The sequence below is a fragment of the Phocoena sinus genome, chromosome 11, assembly GCF_008692025.1.
Source record: "Phocoena sinus isolate mPhoSin1 chromosome 11, mPhoSin1.pri, whole genome shotgun sequence".
NCBI lineage: Eukaryota > Metazoa > Chordata > Mammalia > Artiodactyla > Phocoenidae > Phocoena > Phocoena sinus.
Window position 1 is genome coordinate 73,518,183 of NC_045773.1, and position 20,635 is coordinate 73,538,817.

At 35.5% G+C, this 20,635-nt stretch overlaps 1 protein-coding gene across 7 annotated transcripts in view; it reads right to left on the reverse strand.

Moving 5' to 3' along the window:
- The window catches only part of SUPT3H (SPT3 homolog, SAGA and STAGA complex component), a 462,022-nt gene that overhangs the window by 225,115 nt on the left and 216,272 nt on the right, over nt 1-20,635 (reverse strand). For all 7 annotated transcript variants that reach the window (XM_032649933.1, XM_032649935.1, XM_032649932.1 and 4 more), the window contains one exon: nt 11,661-11,745. In XM_032649933.1, coding sequence (XP_032505824.1) covers nt 11,661-11,745 — 85 coding nt within the window. The remainder of the gene's footprint in view (nt 1-11,660; nt 11,746-20,635) is intronic.

Consider the following 20,635-nt stretch of genomic DNA (forward strand, 5'->3'; position numbering starts at 1 on the left):
AAGAGGAGAAAGCATGAAGCTTATGGAAAAGCCTTCTAGGTCCCAGGATTCAAACAAAGGCAATTTAAACCACTCTGTATCTGATGGTTTCTTCTCAGGGACATAAAGTTAGATGGGAACAGACAAGGAAGAACAGGGAAATTCACATATAACAAATGATCTAAACTGATATCTAAGAATTTTAAGACATCTAAAGCATACCAGGAGTGAGAAGTAGAAGTAGGAGAAATCAAGACAGAACTGTATATAGTGTGACATTCAAAGCCAGGAAAGTGGCCCCAGAAATACATATAGCATATGATTCTTCAAGCTCTCTTCTGGCTCTTTAGTGTCTTTGCCCTTAACACTGTGTTACTCCAATTGTATAGTTTTTTGATTAGAATTTTGGCTGACATTAATTAAATCATGTTTTCATCAACAGTGTCGATGAGTGCTAAGCCATTTATGTACATCATCTTATATAATGCCTACGAGGTAGGTAAATTCCTACAGATGAGTAAACCAGGACTCAAAGGGATTAAGAAGTAATGCTCAATAATGTATAACTAGCAGGTTATGAAGGAAGCCAAAATTCAAACCCAGGGATGTCTGTCTCCAAAAGCTTTCCACTCTACCAGCATTTCCCAGCTGAAGGTTCAAAAGCTCTTGTGGGTTTTGCAAAAGTAACCAGGAGAGTCACATTTAGAACAATGACTAGTAAGTGAGAATATGCCAAACTGGTACATCTAAATGTACTCAGAACTCAGAACTTCTACCTGTTTTTTACTCAAACACTGATGTCCATCATAATGGATCTGATTGATATATTGTTTTGAATTTGTTTATTCTTACACATACAGGATTTAATTTACAGCCATAGTGGATTACTGTTTACAGATGGCAAATGCAGTTCAGAAACCTGTCACCATCCAACTCAGAGGTAGTAATATCTCTCGCCTGAATACTTCAACATCCTTCTTCAAACAGACCTCTCTGGAAGTGGCATCTTGAGTCTTTCACTACCTTATATAAAACAGCCAGGTTATTTTATCCACTTTCCTGACTATGCCACTTTCTAAAATCTTCAATATCCCCAGCAATCTATAGAATTACATAAAAATTCCTCAGTTTGAAATTCAATGACCTTGAATATCTAGTCCCAACCTTCTTTTTCATCCCTTTCTACAGAATACATTTAAGAAACAATTATATTCCAGTGGGAAATCCACATGGCTTGATCAAGGTGATTTCATATAAACCAATGGCTAAATTTGATTTCTTGGCATAAAATGCAAGCTCTGGGCAATTTATATGATATTTAAAAATAGGAATTCTACTCCTGACAACATCTAAAACTTTTCTTCTTGAAGCCAATGACCAACGCAAGCAGCAAATGGTAAATCTCCAGAAAAGTTCACAATATCTTAAGTATCTTTTTTGAGTATGCTTTAATCTCTTCTTTCTTAACATTTAATTACCTTTGTCCAGAGATCTATCAAATGATGCCTACTTTAATGTTATAAAATTATTCATTATGCCCAAAATGTTTTGCTGGCTATTACGACCATTTCTCACATTGAAGAACGTTACTTTTTCTCTTTACAGACTTAAAATACAGTTTATCTTTATAAGATACTTGATATTGAATTTGTATTTTCCACACCAAAAGAAGGTTCTACTTACTTTTCTTGGGGCTTCTCTTTTCTAACCATTTCTTTTTGTTCACTATTCTCCATAAACCCTCTGCAAAATATGAATCTATTCTGAAATCAATACTTTCACTACAGAGAACCACAGAATACTCAAAAGTAGAAGGGACCTAAGAGATACACAGTAAATTCAGTCAGTAAGTACCAGAATAAAAGAATCAGAATTTTTCATCCTAAAGACTCCTCAAACTCTCTGAAAAAGAAACTACTTGAATTTCACATCTCCTATTTTATAAACTGTGCGACTTTTGCCAAATTGCTTAATCTTTCTGTTCTACAGTTTCTACACCTACAAAATATTTTCTAACTATCCAGGTTTATCGCAAATATTAAGTAAAATGTTTACTACAAGAGATGTCATTCTCAAAGTATGCATAATTGAAAGTTTAAAAAGAAAATATACTTTTAAAATGTCTTAAGGACATTACTAAATCAAGGAATCTTTATACAAAGTTTTAGGGAAAAAAGTTTTTTGATCTTTTAAGAAATATATGCTATATTATATATAACTAAATTTCCAGATTAAAAAAATAAACTTTATTATTGAGAGACATCTTTCTAAGTGTATCACACACTATCTTTACTATCAAAGAGTATCCTGAATGTATCAATTTTTTCCAATTGTTTCAAGCCTTCAAAATGAATATCAATCAATATACTGGTTGTATATAAGAGTGATGGTCTCTACAACCAAAGAAATGTATTAGAAGACGTTAGGTATTTAAATGCATACTTTCTGGAATATAATTTATAAATTGTACTCCTAGACCAATTAGATACCTATAATTTTGTGTAGTTGTGTTTTTTAGCAATCATTTCCCTCTTAGCTCCTACACTCTCCCAACTTCTTGCTGCTTCTTATCAGCACCTGCCTCCACACCATTCTCCTGCATCTACTCTACTGTGAAAAAGAAAAATATATAAGCTTTTAGATTAAACCCACTCTGAGTAATGGGCATGATTACAGTAGTGTCTATTGCCTTTCTGTCGCTTACTGTCAGATTCTTAGCTGGATTAGAAGTGCAAAGTCAGTAAGACTCTACTAATAATAAAACGTTACTTTCAAATTTAGTTTCAAAACATTCTTAACATGTTCTCTTAAGCCTTTTCTAATTGACACATTTATGTGATGGACCTTATTCCTCTTTCCATTCACTTTAAAAATCTGAAGTCAATTTTATATCAGTCTTCAAACATAAATAGTATCTTTTGAATTTCAGATTATCTACATCACTTAGAATTTCAGAACCGCTTACTCTAGAGAAGTATCTAAGGAGAGTTAGTGCATTCTTAGGAAACAGAATGTGATTTATAAATTCATTGAGATATAAAAATGACTAGAACGTTTGAAATTATAAGCATAAACAAATGGTTCCCTATCACAGTCAGTAAAATAAAACCCCTAATAAAACATCAGGATGAATGTGAATATCTGAAGGGATAAAAAACATACTTAAAAAAAAACCTGTTACATATTCTTCAAGTGTAGACTAATATATAATACTTGGATCTGGGAAATAAATAAAGCTGTCTAATGATATCTATATAACACATAAGGCCATGTCAAATTGGGTTACACTATGTTAGAAAGCTACATAGAAATAATAGTTGTTATTTTTTTAAACCTGGAAAATGGCCTATGTATCTACAATAACATAATATATAAAAAATGTTTAGGAGACTGGTTGGCACATAGTAGATATGAACTTTTATTTCCTTCTTCTCTACATAATCTCCACACTAATCAAGAGAAACAGAATCTCTGGGAAAAGAAGATATAGGGCTATGAATAAATAACTTTCAAAGACCTTGGAAAAGGTACTGAAGAACAGGAGTCTGAAAACAAGTCTCTTGGTTCAGATACAGAACAGAACACAAAATGTGATGAAGGAGAATACAGTAGTTGGGAGATACTTGCCCAAGTAAAAGGCATTAGAAGAACAAACAGATAGGGGAGGAGAAACTCAGTGCCTGCTAATCCAGTTGGGAGGTTAGATAGTTACTCCTCACACATATTAAGTTTATTCTTTACTAGTTTTCATAAAGATTATGAGAATAACTTTGACAACCAACTCATATACACAGAATTCAACAGATTGCATGGTTTACTACTTGGCTGATAAATTCATATAGTGAAAACCCAGTATGACTTTTAAGTAGAATGGTAGATAATTATATTCTGTGTATAAAACAAAGGGATTTTTCTGTTATTTAACTGTGAGTAAATAGAGAAATAAAAGTAGCTATACAGCCATCAAAAATTATGTTATTTTTTGAACTGCAAAAATGGGTATTATCAAAAGCATATTATTGACAGCACATAATATCAATTCAGTCACACAATTTCCAGTTGGCACAAATCTGTACTTATTTTAATTAACTGATGCAACTCAGTCTGCAGAGAGGGTATTTTATGAATGGTCTGCATGTCTTTGGTAAATCTGAAATTCTTGGAAACTACACATTAGGCATTAAATAGGAGCTGCAGCCAGAACTGAGTTTCAGCACAGGTCAGAAATCCAAACTTGGCATAGGATCCAAGTAGCTAGCAGAGCTTAGCTTAAGTTAGGTAACAGGATACTAGCTGACCGGCAGCAATAAATGAAGAACACTAAAGGAAAAGCCTTGACACACATGGAAAGGAGGGAAGACACTGTTCTATTCCTCCGCTAAGAAAACCATGTATAATAATATGAAACAGTGCTTTTAAGTTACTTGGAACTATAAACAATTTGTACTCTGAGATTCTCTTACCTTGAAGAGTTGAACAATTGACTATTAGTAGAATATACTACAGGAAGAAAAAGAAGACATGCTGAGAGTTGGGAAAGGACTGGAAATTCTTTCCTGGTTGGTCCTCTAGGTTATGCCTGTAGCAAATTACCCAGAAGAATTGGCGGGGAAAACGTAGCTAAAGAGGCGATCTACTTAGAATATGCCCATTTTGTGTCACAGATTAAAAACTAAATATCTGTCATCTGCGATACAAACATTATTTCTTAAAAAAGAGAAGATACAATACTATTTCTTGAGGTATGAGGTAGTAATATGAGGGAAAATCCAGCTAAGTAACAGAAAATATTAAGAGCAATCGATCAGAAACAAGTGCCATTCAAAACAATTAGTAAATTTTCCACAATACACTCTTTAAAGAGAAGCAAAAAAGAAGGAAAGGAATCACTTTTCAAGACATACAATGTTCTATATTTTGAACAATGCTGTGTGTGTATATGTGTGCACATGTGTGTGTATATTCCACAAAGCAGGTGTGCTTTCAGTCTGTTTATGCTAAATATGTGGTACTTCATTTACTCTACAGTAGAAACAGACAAATAAGCCAAGAATTTTTTCCCAGATGGTATTTGTGAATTTCTCTGTCCCATCCATGTAAACACAGAGTGGTGTGTTCCGGTTTGCTGAGTTACATATCCACGCTCTGACTTAGTACAAAGTCTGAATGTTTAGTCAGCTAAAAGACTGTTTCCATTCTGTGATTCATTAGGTCCCCATGGTACCTCTACTTCCTTTACTTTATGCAATCACAAATTATATTAGTTTGTCCTATTTTTATAACCCTTATAACTGAAGTTCTGCACAGGAAATTCTATTGCTATTTTAAAACATATTCACAAACCATTACTGAGGTGACATAAGTGACAGCCCCACAGAAGTGGTGATGAGGACTGAACATTGCCTTGCATGAGATCCTTCTACCAGGAAGATAAACTGTCAAATTAAAAAGCATTACAAGTAAGTGGGGTGGAGGAAGGGATGACTCAGTGTATGCTAATCCAGACGGGAGACTTAAGCAATCACTTTTGACACATATGAATATGTTATTAATTTTCATAACTAAAGACTATTAGAATAACCCTGAGAAAGTGGTTCTGATGTGAAAACAGTACAACAAATTGAGGATCTTACTAGTTGCCTGGTAGATTATATAGTGAAAATCCAATATGTTCTGAAATGGAATGGTAGATAGTTACACTTTGTGCATACAATGAAGAGGGTCCTCTGATATTTAATTTTGAATGAATAAAAAAATGAAAGCAGCTATATAGCCATCAGATGTCATGACAGTTTTGGAACTTGAAAGGATATTATTATTGACAGTATCATAATAGCAACTCTATCACACAATTTCAAGTTGGCATAAATCTTTACCTATTTCAAATAGATGTAGCTCACCCTGTGGAGTGGGAGAAGAGGGAAGCTTAGGATATGAAAATGTTTGCATCTTTCTGGAAAATTTGAAAGAGCATTTCAATGGATTTTTTCAAGCCAATTCTAATCTAAATCATGCCATTAAATAGCCCTGTTATCTTAGAATTAATCACGCTAGTAACCATTTACTACTACTAACTTAGAGAAAGGGTACTATGCCTCAGAAACTTCACTAAGTCTTTAATATACAATATATCTAATTTTTATGACCCTCTATAACCACTGTAAAAAGTAAATATTAGTATTGTTATTTTACAAAATAAGAAAATTAAAAGTTTTGAAAACTCTCTCTAGTGACAACTAATTAGTATTGCACTGAATCATAAAACTGCTGATATTCAACCATTCATGACTTATAAAAAAGGCAATTTCATTTGGTTCAAACTATTATATAACAAATAATTTCTGAAGTATAGTTCAACTTTAAAATCCTCTGACTTTAATATTCTAACTTGTTCTTGAATAAAGTGAAAAGCTTTATATAGATTTTAAACTATATGTTTTCATGATTTAACATATTCTATAATCTTCACGCAGAACTCCAGTGAAGAACAGTTAACTGGGGCCTGAGCTGGTCACAACCTAGCAAGTGGAACAGAGTAGAGTTAGGTGGAATCACTCAGACTGGAAGGCAGGCCTGGCTGAAGAACTGAGAAAGAATCAGGGGTAGGATGAGAGGACACAGGTCTCAAATGGGAATCATAGGTCCAAGAAACAAGAGACGAAAGATTTAAAGCAAACCTCTTCCCAAATGAAACAACACGCAACCGCTGCCAAAATGATCCAAGAGACTGAAGAATGGATTTTCTTCCCCTTGAAAGTTTTAGATTAAGGTATTAAGGGCCGGCAGTTGAGGAAAGAGCAAGTCAACTGAAGTTCTAGCTCACTACCCCAGTACTTAAAGGTGCTTTTTGAACAGGAGACACAGCACCACAGAGGTTGTAAGAGTGGAATCACTTTCTTCCCTTCTAAATAGGCTGTAGCAAGAATCTAAATGCTTTTTATTTCTTCTATAAGTTATGTATTCCCTTTGATAGTACACTATCAAAGCACTTTGATAGATCACTCTGGCATTAACAGAGCAAAGTCATAGGGGGAAAAAGTATATCACATAAAAACAACTTCCTTATTATATTTGTCTATGAACTTCTCTGACATACATAACACTGTTTCCACAGCTTTTGAGGAAAACTAAAATTCCTTTAAAAAACATCATTTTCTTCCAAAATTAAAAAGTATGTTTCCTTGAAAAATTGAAATTGAAGATGGATATGGGAAATACAGCAACAATATGCTATATAAATCCATTAACACTGAATACTTTCCTGGTTAAGCAAATGAAGCCGGCCTGGTAAAAACCAGGTAGAAGTGGCTCCTGAGCTCAGATTTCCATATTAAAAGTCATACCTATGCTGTCAAACATTCCAATTTTAATCTTTCAAGAATAGCCAGAAATCCTAAGTTTTTATGTAAAAGTGATCTAATTTTAAAATGTTGGCAACTAAATTTGTATCTTAATATAGTGCAAGTAAAACCAGATTCTATGCTACATCTATGCATACGCCAAGAGTTTTTTACCTCTATTCTGATGCTTACTTTCCTCAATTAAATTTAATAAATATATTAAATATATTTATTTGAATCCTATGAAAGATTTAACATATATTTTTATATAGACATGTATATAAAAAAACAAGAATTCCAGGCTAGATACCTCTTGTCAAAACCCCCATCTCTCCCTGTGAATATCAGCATTACCAGTTACCATAAAGTTTAAAAATTAATTAAAAAAAAATTTTAAATTCAATTTATTTAAACTAAAAAACAGTTCATCCCACTCTACCCCCTGCCTCTGGCAACCACCAATCTGTTTCTCTGTTTCTATGAAGTTGACTTGTTTTTCTTTTAGATTCCACATATAAAAGGGCTCATACGGTATTTGTCTTTCTATGTCTGTCTTATTTCACTTGGCATAATATCCTTGAGGTCCACTCACGGTACTGCAAATGGCAATGTTTCATTATTTCTCATGGCTCAGTAATATTTCACTGCATAGTCATACCACAATCTCTTTACCCATTCATCCAGAGATGGATACTTAGGTTGTTTCCATATCTTGGCTACTACAAATAATGCTGCCACGAACATGGGCATGCATACATCTTTTTGAGTTAGTATTTTCATTTCTTTGGATAAATACCCAGAATTGGACTTGCTGGATGATATGGTAGTTCTGTCTTTAATTTTCTGAGAAACCTCCATACTGCTTTCCATAGTGGCTACACAAATGCACAATCCAACAACGCACAAGGGCTCCCTTACTCCATATCCTCACCATCACTTGCTATTTTTAGTCTTTCTGATGACAGTCATTCTGACAAGTGTGAGGTGATATCTCATTTGGTTTTGATTTGCATTTCCCTGATGGCTAATGATGGTGAGCATCTTTTCAGGTACATGTTGGCCAGCTGTCTGTCTTCTTTGGAAAAGTGTCTATTCAGATGGTCTGCCCATTTATTAATTGTTTATTTTTTGCTATTGAGTTGTATGACTTCTTCATATATTTTGAATATTAGCCCCTTATCAGATATATGATTTGCAGACATTTTCCTCCATTCAGTAGGTTACCTTTTCATTTTGTTGATGGTTTCCTTTGCTGTGCACAAGCTTTTTAGTTTGATGTAGTCTCACTTGTTTATTTTTGCTTTTGTTTTTGGGGTCAGATTCAAAAAATCATCGTCAAGACCTATGTCAAGGAGCTTAGTGCTTATGTTTTCTTCTAGGCATTTCATGGTTGTAGGCCTTACATCTAAGTCTTTAATCCATTTTGAGTTAATTTTTGTGTACAGTGTAAAAGAGCATCTAGTTTTATTCTTTTGCATGTGGCTCTCCAATTTTGACTGCTTTCTCATAAATTAATTGACCATATATGTGGGTTATTTCAGGGCTCTTATTCTGTTCCACTGATCTATGTGTATGTTTCAGGCCAACACTTGTTAGAATGGCTATTATGAAAAAGTCATGAGATAACAAGTGCTGGTGAGGATGTAGAGAAAAGGGAATCCAGTACTTTAAAACTGTTGTGCTATTTCCTTCTAGTCTCCATATTTTCATGAAAATTCTGCTGTCTTTCAAATCATTGTTCCCCTATGGTAATAAATCTGGGTGTTTTTAAAATTTATATTATGCCGTTCATAGTCAGCAGTTTGAACATGCATTTCTTTGGACTCGTCCTTTTTGGAGTTTGCTCAGCTTCTTAAATCTATAGATTTACGTATTTTAGTAAATTCCAGACGTTTTCAGCCATTATGTAATTATACAGAAAGCCTATTTGCAATAGCAAATAAGAAGGTTAAATACTTAGGAATATATCTAACAAGAAATACGTGAAGTCTATAAAAAGAAATGTTAAAACACTCATGTAAGACACAAAAATAGTCTTGAAAAAATGTAGACATTCCTTTTTCTTAGGCTGACTCAACATTAAGATGCAGTTCTCTTTAAATTGATTTATAAATTCACACAATCCCCATAAAAATACCAGCAAGTTATTTTATGGAGCTAGAAAATTCAATACTAATGTTCACATGGAAAAATAAACATATAAGACTAATTAGGAACACACTGAGAAAAATTAGAAGGGGCGTCTAGCTGTAACAATCTTTAAGATATACCATAAAACCAATATAATTTAAAATGTTGTATTAGCACATGCGTAGACAAATAAACCACTGGTATAGAATATAAAATCAGAAATAGACCCCAATACATATGCTAATTTAGTAATGATAAAGGAGGCATCTCAAATCATTAGGGAAAGTAGATACTTTTTAATAAATGATGATGGTATAACTGGGTAGTCATTTGGAAAAATCTATAGTTAGATCCATATCTCACACAATAACAAGAATAAACCACAAATGGTTAGGAATCTAAATGTTAAAAATGAAACCATACAGGTACTAGAAAACAATATAGATGAACTTCTCTTTAAACTCAGTATAAGAAAAGTGTTCCTAACTATAACTCAAAATCCAAAGGAAATAAAAGATTGATGCATTTGACTACATTAAAATAAAAATACTTGTATGCCTCCCCAAAGCTCATAAAAACAAAGTCAAAACATAACTGTAACTGACACAGAAGAATATATTTGTATCATATGCCACAAACAAAGGACTGTTACACCTAATATTTATGAGACACAGGACCAAAAACTTGATAGAAAAATGAGGAAAGGACATGAAAGTGTTCCTAGTGGCCAACACTGAAACAACTTGAGAAATAAAAATAAATAATAATACTACTGCATAATGAACAAAAGAATAAAATTTAAATACACATTAGTCCATACATACGTACATTAAAAATTAAATAAATAAATGGTGATAAAGAATAGCTATTTCTTTCAGAATAACTGCAATTAAAAGATAAAAGGAAAGAAGAAAATAGAAAATCATTACTATGCAAATACCACAGTAATAACGGTCGCAGACTACACCCACTGATGAATGTTAAAATTAATAGGCAAAATTTTTCAGAGAAACAGTATTTGCATAGTCACAAAATATCTCCCACAAGACATTTATTAACAACAAAATGAGAAAAAAAAAACAACTTCACTATAGTGGAAAAATTCAACATATACCACTTTACCCAAGTTATCAAAGTTAATTTAAGATCACAAACAACACATCAACAACATGAACCCACTGATATGATACAGTGAGAAAAGCCCATCACTTTTGTGGTATTCTTGACAAAAAGGCATAGCCACATTCTAACCATAAGAAAACATTAGACCAATTGACAAAGAAGAGCATTCTACAGAATAATTGTCTAGTACTTTTCAAAAATGTCAAGGTCATGAAAGACTTTAAAGAAAGACTGAGGAACTATCACAGACAGAAGACCACAAAGACATGACAGCTCACTACAGTGTGTTATCCTGGATTAGCTCCTGGAACAGAAAAGGGACACTAATGGGAAAACTGATGAAATTCATATAAGGTTGGTAATTTTATTAACAGTATTGTACCAATGTTATTCCTGGTTTTGATAATTGTACTATGGTTATGCAAGATGTTAACATAGGAATGTGAATTGTATCTGAGAATTCTCTGTAATATTTGTGCAATTCTCTTTCCAGACATGTAAAATTCAGAATAAATATTTTTTAAAAAGTTCTGAAAAAACTATACTGATATAATGATAAAAAACAGATCAGTGGGGCTTCCCTGGCGGTGCAGTGGTTGAGAGTCCACCTGCCGATGCAGGGGACATGGGTTCATGCCTGGGTCCGGGAGAATCCCACATGCTGCGGAGCGGCTGGGCCCGTGAGCCATGGCCGCTCAGCCTGTGCGTCTGGAGCCTGTGCTCCGCAATGGGAGAGGCCACAACAGTGAGAGGCCTGCGTACCGCAAAAAACAAAAAACAAAAAAACAGATCGATGTTATCCGAGGTCAGGAGTGGGAGAAAAGACTGATTACACAGGGTTACAAAGGGATGTTTTTGGATGATGGAAATATTTCTATATAATGATTGCATTGCTAGTCACATGACAATATTCATCTGTCAAAAGTCATGCACTGGTGAAATTGTTACATGAAAATTATACTTTAATACAGCTGACAAAAAAAGAATTCCAAATGTAAAAAAAAAAAATTCTTAAAAATATCTTGGGTTGTGATGCCAATATAAGTGGAATGCAGAGAAGAGATACCAAATAAGATTATATGCTCTTACCAGGTTAATTAACTGAGTGTGTACTACATCTTCTACCAAAACTGCTGTTTCATGAAGAGGCCTCCTAGAATCACCTAGAGAAAACCTGCAAAGAAAATCAAACATACCAATATTAAGGACTGTAAAACTAAGAAAGGCAAAAGTGAAAAATATTTATCATGATACTGTTTAATAAAGTACAAATTGTCCTCTCAAATGACAGAGTATGTATACAATTTTCTATGGACAAAGAATTGCATCTTTCCTACATAAGCTGAAACTTACAGAGAAAAGTGCAGTGTCATCAATGATATTTCTTGACTTGTGTAGGCATTTTTGAGGGCATTTACTATTTTAAAATGCAAAAATTTAAAGACAACCACTTCATAATACTGGCAACCAGAAAACCATTACCATACCCAAATAACCAATACAGCTGGCCCTTCATATCTTCAGGTTCTGCAGGTTCCTCGGATTCAACCAACCACCAATTGAAAATATTCAAAATAAAAAAAAAATCCACAAAGTTCTGAATAGCAAAACTTGATTTTGCCACGTGGTGGCAACAATTCACATATCATTTACATTGTATTTACAATTATTTACATGGCATTTACTTTGTATGAGGTATTATAAGTAATCTAGGGACAATTTAAAGTATATGAAAACTTCCCCAAAGAAGATATACAGATTGACAATAAACACATGAAAGGATGCTCAACATCACTAATCATTAGAGAAATGCAAATCAAAACTACAATGAGATATCACCTCACCCCAGTCAGAATGGCCATCATCAAAAAATCTACAAACAATAAATGCTGGAGAGGGTGTAGAGAAAACCGAACCCTCTTGCACTGTTGGTGGGAATGTAAATTGATACAGCCACTATGGAGAACAGTATGGAGGTTCCTTAAAAAACAAAACATAGAACTACCATATGACCCAGCAATCCCACTGCTGGGCATACACTCTGAGAAAACCATAATTCAAAAAGAGTCATATACCACAATGTTCACTGCAGCCCTATTTACAATAGCCAGGACATGGAAGCAACCTAAGTGTCCATCAACAAGTGAATGGATAAAGAAGATGTGGCACATATATACAATGGAATATTACTCAGCCATAAAAAGAAACGAAATTGAGTTATTTGTAGTGAAGTGGATGGACCTAGAAACTGTCATACAGAGTGAAGTAAGTCAGAAAGAGAAAAACAAATACCACATGCTAACACATATATATGGAATCTAAAAGGAAAAAAAAATGGTTATGAAGAACCTAGGGGCAGGATAGGAGTAAAGACACAGATGTAGAGAATGGATTTGAGGACATGGGGAGGGGGAAGGGTAAGCTGGGACGAAGTGAGAGAGTGCCATGGACACACATACACTTCCAAATGTAAAACAGACAGCTAGTGGGAAGCAGCCGCATAGCACAGGGAGATCAGCTCTGTGCTTTGTGTCCACCTAGAGGAGTGGGATAGGGAGGGTGGGAGGGAGACGCAGAGGGAGGAGATATGGGGATATATGTACACATAAAGCTGATTCACTTTGTTATACAGCAGAAACTAACACACCATTGTAAAGCATTATACTCCAATAAAGATGTTAAAAAAAAAAAAGAAAAAGAGACATGGGATAGTCATAAGTAGATCACTTTCACTGTATTTCCTTGTTCAAGATTCACTTAGGAAGGCAAAGTGGGTTATTTTGAGGGGCATTTGAAGAAAATGGTAAGTTTAACATTACCATGGAAGACTATGTGTGTAAATATTACAAATAATAATTCTGTTTATTAAAGTAAAAAAAAAGTATATGGAAAGATACGCATAGGTTATATAGTAAATGCTATGTCATTTTATATAAGGGACTTGAGCATCTGACCATTTGGGTATCTGCAGGGGGTTCTTAGAACCAATCTCCCTCAGACACTGAGGGACAACAGTACAGTAACACAATAATAGCCACGCAGAAAACTAAAAAAAGCATGTGATGTAATTAAAATGAAAACTGCTAAGAAAACTACATGTAAGTGGTGTAAACTATTATTTCAAATTATATACAAGCAGATTATCAAGAATGGATGACAAAGCTGATCTTAAAAGTCCTCTTCTCAATTTTCATATTGTGGACTAGATGGTCCTGGTAAAGAACATTTGAAAATATACAGTAATATATTAAAAACTTATATTTAAAGCATACTTTAACCAGCACTAGAGAGAACAAAAAAGAAGTCAGAGAAAATGAGAAAACACAGTTCCACAGGATAAGAGAGCCCTGGAGCCAAAATTTATTCTGAAAGCATCTACTTCTTTATAGTAGCCTATAGCTTGGATTTCAACCAGCACAGTTTTCAAGGTGTAGGAAAGAACGCTGGGACCTCAAGAGAGGTTTGAGGAAACTACTCTGAAGTTGAGAAAAGCAATGCCCAGATGGTGATACTTTCAGTGTGTGAACTAGGAAAATACCACTCCAAGGAAGGCACTTTGCCTGTCTTACCCCATGCTGAGTGAAAGAGAAAAAAAATGTGGTATTGGCACAAACAGACTATAGGAAAAGAACAGAGAGCCTAGTAATAAACATATAATGGTCAACTGATTTTCAATAAGGGTGGCAAGAGCACCCAATCTGGAAAGGACAGTCTTTTCAACAACTGGTGCAGGGAAACAAGATGTCCACATGCAAAAGAATGAAGCTGGACTCTTACCTTGTACCATATATTAAAATAAACTCAAAATAGATCAAAGACCTAAAACTATAAAACTCTTAGAATAAAACAGAAGGGGAGATCTTCATGACCTTGGATTTGGCGAAGGTTTCTTAAGTGTGACACCAAAAGCACAGGCAACAAAAGAAAAAAATAAATTGGACTTCATCAAAATTAAAACCTTTTATAAATCAAAGAACACTATTAAGAGAGAGAAAAGATAACCCACAGAATGGGAAAAAAATGTTTGAAACTCATATATCAGATAAATAACCAGCATATACAAAGAACGCCCACAATGCAAAAAAAAAAAAAAACAACAAACAACCCAACTTAAAAATGGGCTATAGACTTGAATAGATATTTCTCCAATGAAAATAAACAAATGGCCAATTTCAAATGAAAAGATGCTCAAAATCGTTAGCCATTAGGGAAATGCAAATGAAAAAAAACATGGAGATACCACTTCAAACCCATAAGAATGGCTATTATCAACAAAATGGAAAACAGTAAGTGTTGGCTAGGATATGGAGAAATTGAAAATGCTGTACATTGCTGGTGGGAATGCAAAATGGTGCAGCCACTGTGGAAATGTGCATGATATGTAGACACCACCTGAAACTGAACAGCTGTAGTGTTATAGTCCCCTTCTGGAACATCCCTGAAAGACACTGGTAAAGGGAAATCCTCCCAGTGCACAGAACTTACAGCAGTGCACTTAGTTGTTTACTTGAAAGAAGAAGTAGTTAGATGTGTAATTTTATACTGATTCATGGGCTATGACCAATGAGTGGCTAATGGTAAGGGACATGGAAGGAGTATGTTTGGGAAGTTGGGAAGTTTGGGGAAGAGGTAGACAGATGTCTCTAAATAGGCAAAACAACAACAACGTGAAGACGTCAACTATATTTCAATTTAAAAAAACTAAGAAAAAAGTGAAGATATCTGTGTCTTGTGTGAATGCTCATAGGTGACCTCAGCAAAGGAAGACTTTAACAATCAAGTGGATACCATCAGCTTTTCCCGAATCGCCCCATCATTGCCCAATGGGCTATGAACAAGGTGGCTGTGGTGGGAAGGATGGACTTCCACTCACCAAGGCCACTGCTGAGTGTCCATCTGTCAGCAGCAGAGATCAACACTGAGTTCCCTATATGGTATCATTCCCCAGGGTAATCAGTCAGCTACCTGGTAACAGGCTGATGCCATTAGACCACTTCCATCATGGCAGTGGAAGTGTATTATTCCTACTGGAATAGACACTCTGGATATGGAACTGGCATCCCTGCATGCAACGCTTCTGCAAAAATTACCATCCGTGGACTTAGAGAATGCCTATCCACTGTCATAATATTCTATACAGCATTGATTCTGATCAAGAAACTCACTTAACAGCAAGAGAAGGGCTACACTGGGCCCACACTTATGGAATTCACTATTCTTACATGTTCCCCACCATCATGAAGCAGCTGGTTTGACGGAATGATGAAATGGCCTTTTGAAGACTGAGTTACAGTGCCAGCAAGTCGGTAATACCTTGTAGATCTGGAGCAAGGTTTTCCAGAAGACTATACAGTCTAGAACCAGCATCTAATATGGTGCTGCTTCTCCCACACATAGAATTCACAGGTCTAGGAATCAAAGGATAGAATGGGAGAGGCACCACTCATTATTACTCCTAGAGACCCACTAGCAAAATTGTTGCTTTCCGTTCCCATGGCCTTATGATTTACTGGCCTAGAGGTCTTAATTCCAGAGGGAGGGATGCTTTCACATTTATGCCATTGACACAATTATTCCATTGAAATGCAACTTAAGACTGCAGCTGAGTCACTGTGGATTCCACATGCTTCTGAATCAACAAGCAAAGAAGGAGTTACGGTGTTGGCTGGGGTGAGTGATACTGACTACCCAGTGGAAAATAGACTGGTACTCCACAGTGGAGGTAAGAAAGAGTATTTCTGGAATATAGGAGATCCCTTAGGAAGTCTCATAGTACTACCATGCCCTACCATGTGATTAAGGTCAATGGAAAACTACAACCCAATCCAGGAAGGACTACTAATAGCTCAGATCCTTCAAGAATGAAGGTTTGGGTCACTCCACCAGTTAAAGAACCACAACCAGCTGAGGTGCTTGCTGAAGGCAGGGGAATACAGATTAGGTAGTGGAAGAAGGTAGTTATTAATACCAGCTACAACCATATGACCAGTTATAGAAAGAGGATTGTAACGGTCATGAGTATTCCCTTATTTTGTTATGAATACGTTTGTGTGTGTGTGTGAATGTGAGTGTCGGGAAAATATCTGTTTCCTTCCCTCTCTTATGCCCTCCTCATGTAACATAAAATGAATTGGCCTTACAGTATTTGTTATTCATTTCATATCATAGTATTTAAGCTAGGAACACCAAGGAGCAGTATAAACATCACTCAAGGACTTGACCTCATCTTCTGGGGACGGGGTTAGCACATTCTCAGTTGTGTGCTGGATAGCTATCACATTAGGCAGAACTATGACCTTGTTACTGTCTTTATGAGGAGACTAAGTATAGTTTAAGGAGATATGGGTGCCCAAATTGATACGGGTGTGGTTAATTTTACGGCTCAGTTTGACTGGGCCATGGGGTAGTTAACATTAGTTTGATATGTATTTGCAGGTATTTATGCGTGAGATTAACATTTGAATCCGTAAACTGGGTAAGGCAGATTACCCTCTCCAATGTGGGTGTGCCTCATCCAATCTATTGAAGGCCTGAACAGAACGAGAGGAGGAGTAAGGGAGAATTCACCCTCTGCCTATCTTCAAGCTGGGACATTGGTCTTTGCCTGCCTTTGAACTCATTTTGGGACACCATCAGCTCTACTGCTTCTCAGATTTTCATACTGTAGTTTTACCCTCCCCTCATCACATTTTATGTTGTTGATTTCACAATGTACATCTTTTACCTTGTGTATCATTAACAAATTATTGTAGTTATGATTATTTTTACTACTTTGGTCTTATAACCTTCATACTAGATGTATAACTGATTTACCCACCATTAAAACATTTGTGTATTCTGAATTTAAGCAGTGGAATTTGTACTTTTATACATTTTACTATTACTGACTAGCATCCTTTCATTTCAGTTCAAAGAAGTCCCTTTAACTTTTCTTATAGGCTAGTCTAGTGCTTATGAACTCCTTCAACTTTCACTTGTCTGGAAAATTCTTTCTCTCTCTTTCAATTCTGAAGGATAACTTTGCTGGGTATACTTTTTTTGGCTGCCAGGAAAGCAAGAGCAAAACATAAATCTATTAGGGCTTCCCTGGTGGTGCAGTGGTTGAGAGTCCGCCTGCCGATGCAGGGGACACGGGTTTGTGCCCCGGTCCGGGAGGGTCCCACATGCCGTGGAGCGGCTGGGCCCGTGAGCCATGGCCGCTGAGCCTGCACGTCCGGAGCCTGTGCTCCACAACGGGAGAGGCCACAACAGTGAGAGGCCCGCGTACCACAAAAAACAAACAAACAAACAAAAAACCCCCATAAATCTATTAATATAATTAACTTCATAAAATATGAAAATAGAAAAACTATATGATCATATCAATAGATGTAGGAAAATCACTAAACAACCATTCACGACAAAAATTGTAGCAAAGTACAACTAAAAAGATTTTCTTCAATCTGATGAAGAGAATCTACCAAAAAACATAGAGAACAACATACTCAGAAGCATTCAAACCTTTTGAAATTCAGACCAATATAAGGATTCCCACTATCACCACTTTTTTTTTTTTTTTGCGGTACGCGGGCCTCTCACTGTTGTGGCCTCTCCCATTGCGGAGCACAGGCTCCGGACGCGCAGGCTCAGCGGCCACGGCTCACGGGCCCAGCCGCTCCGCGGCACGTGGGATCTTCCCAGACCGGGGCACGAACCCGCGTCCCCTGCATCGGCAGGTGGACTCTCAACCACTGCGCCACCAGGGAAGCCCTATCACCACTTTTAATCAATATAATACTTAAGATTACAGCGACCACATAAGGCAAGAAAAGGTTTACACTGTTTAAGTATTGAAAAGAAAAAACTAAACTGTTCTTATTCACATATAATCTGAGTATCTACACAGAAAACTCAAAATAATGGGGAGACAAATTATTTCAAATAATAAAGGAAGCCAGCAAGTTTTTCAACTATAAGAGCAATCTAAATATCATCAACACAAAGGCAGAACTCATTGAAACAGACAGCAGAGGGGTGGTTACCAGGGGCTGGGAGTGGGGGAAACAGGGAGATGATGCTTAAAGGGTACAAACTTCCAGTTAGAAGATGAATAAGTTCTGGGAATGTTACATACAGCCAGTGATCATAGTTAACAGTACTATACTATACACTTAAAAGCTGATAAGAGAGTAAGTCATAAATGTTCTCACCGCAACAATGAAATGGTAACTGTGTGACATAATAAAGGTGTGAGTTAAAGCTATGGTGGTAATCATTTTGTAATAAACAAGTATATCAAATCAACATGAGTACTCCTTAAACTTATACAATATCAATCATATCTCAATAAAGTTGGGGAAAACAGCACACAAAGATAGAAAATGCAATTAAAAATATATAAATTGGCTCTAAACTTTATGTGAGAGAGTCAAGACCCAAGAATAGTCAAGACACTTTTGAAGTACAAAGTAGAAGGAGATTTCCTACAAGACTTATTATAAAGCCATAGTAATTAAGGTAGTGTGCTACTGGTGCAAGGAAAAACAAATAAACCAACAGAACAGAAAGAGAATAAAAAGTCCCCATCAGAGAGTAAACTCCACAATGGCAAAAATCTTGTGTTATGTTCACTGACATATTCAATATTTAATTCTTTGGGCTGCCGGAACAAAGTTTCTCTTCCATTATTTTAAGTTAATTTAAATCGCACCAAAGAAGGAGTACAAAGTTATCAAAGGGAAATAATTGACTCAAAGATAAAACAATGAATGCAAGTCACATCTCTAGTAAAAAGAATACTTTAAAATACTTCTTATATAAAATGTACAAATAATTACCAAGTTTTACCTCAAGCTTTTATATACTTTTCTATTAAAAATAATCATTAACATAAACATGTAAAGTACTTAAAACCAGCTAAAGATATAAATACGGATGGGATTTTGATCAGTATATTATTTTAATTATCAGGGCTGTTAGTTCTTCAGCTTAAATTTGCATTTTTTCTCATATTACTTCTGCTAAGTTTATTTTCCCAAATGCAGAAAGCTAGATATTGTCTTAATGGTTTCTGGAAACTAGAAATGAAAGCCACTGTACCTAGCCATAGTCACCTCTTTTTGCTCTGCAATGTATATAATATTTTTAAGTCACTTAAAGACAAAATCCAGGTAATTGGTACTTATACATATCTTTTGATTTCCCCTCCCCCCATTAAACACCTATCTTATTACTCACTGATGCCTTGACTGATTTGTCTTGGGTCTATTCCCAACCAAAAGGTCTGATGCTCAAATCCTTCACATACTGCCTAAATGCCTGTAACAACACCAGTACTGCTGGACCAGCTTCCACTAAAGGTCTTTCAGGAAACGTTCCTGAAAAAGTTGTCCCTCCCCTGGTCTTCTGCAGTAGCTTCGTTGCTATAACACACAAGACTCTATTTTAGTTATCATGTAACTTTGATAACTATGGTCACAACAAGTAAGTCCAGAGCATTCTTGCTGGACTCCACTTAATCAAGACAGTGGCACAGCTACTTATACCCTATCCTCTCACCCAAACAGGACTGGTTTTATTCAACTCCAGGATCAAATGTTTCAGTGATCACTAGGGCAGCTGACTCTGCAATTCCCTTGTCAAGTGCATAATGAAAGTAAGAAATAAGCAAGACTATTCATGAAGTGAAGTTATACTTCTTATTCTGTACACTTAGAAGAGGATGTATGCTGAACGAAACCATGGGATACTGTTCCAAAAATTCTGAACTTACCACTAAGCCTTTCAGTATTTTTGGGTGCTATGTGTAAGCCTAACAGTCTAAAATTGGGAGATAGCCTTTACATAGACATCTGTTAAAGTAAAAAGAAAAATCTATTAATAGAAAGTACAGAGTAAAACAGAGTAAGACCTAGTTACAGAAACATTTCCAAAACACAGAAAACCAATTTTTAAAAATACACACTGAATATTACTACTCACTATGCATTTCCAAAAAACAACAAAACTTCATTTCAATAGTTTCTAACCTCAGTTAAAAAAGAAAATAAAGTTTTTTAAAAAAAGGAAGGAAGATGCTAGGTATT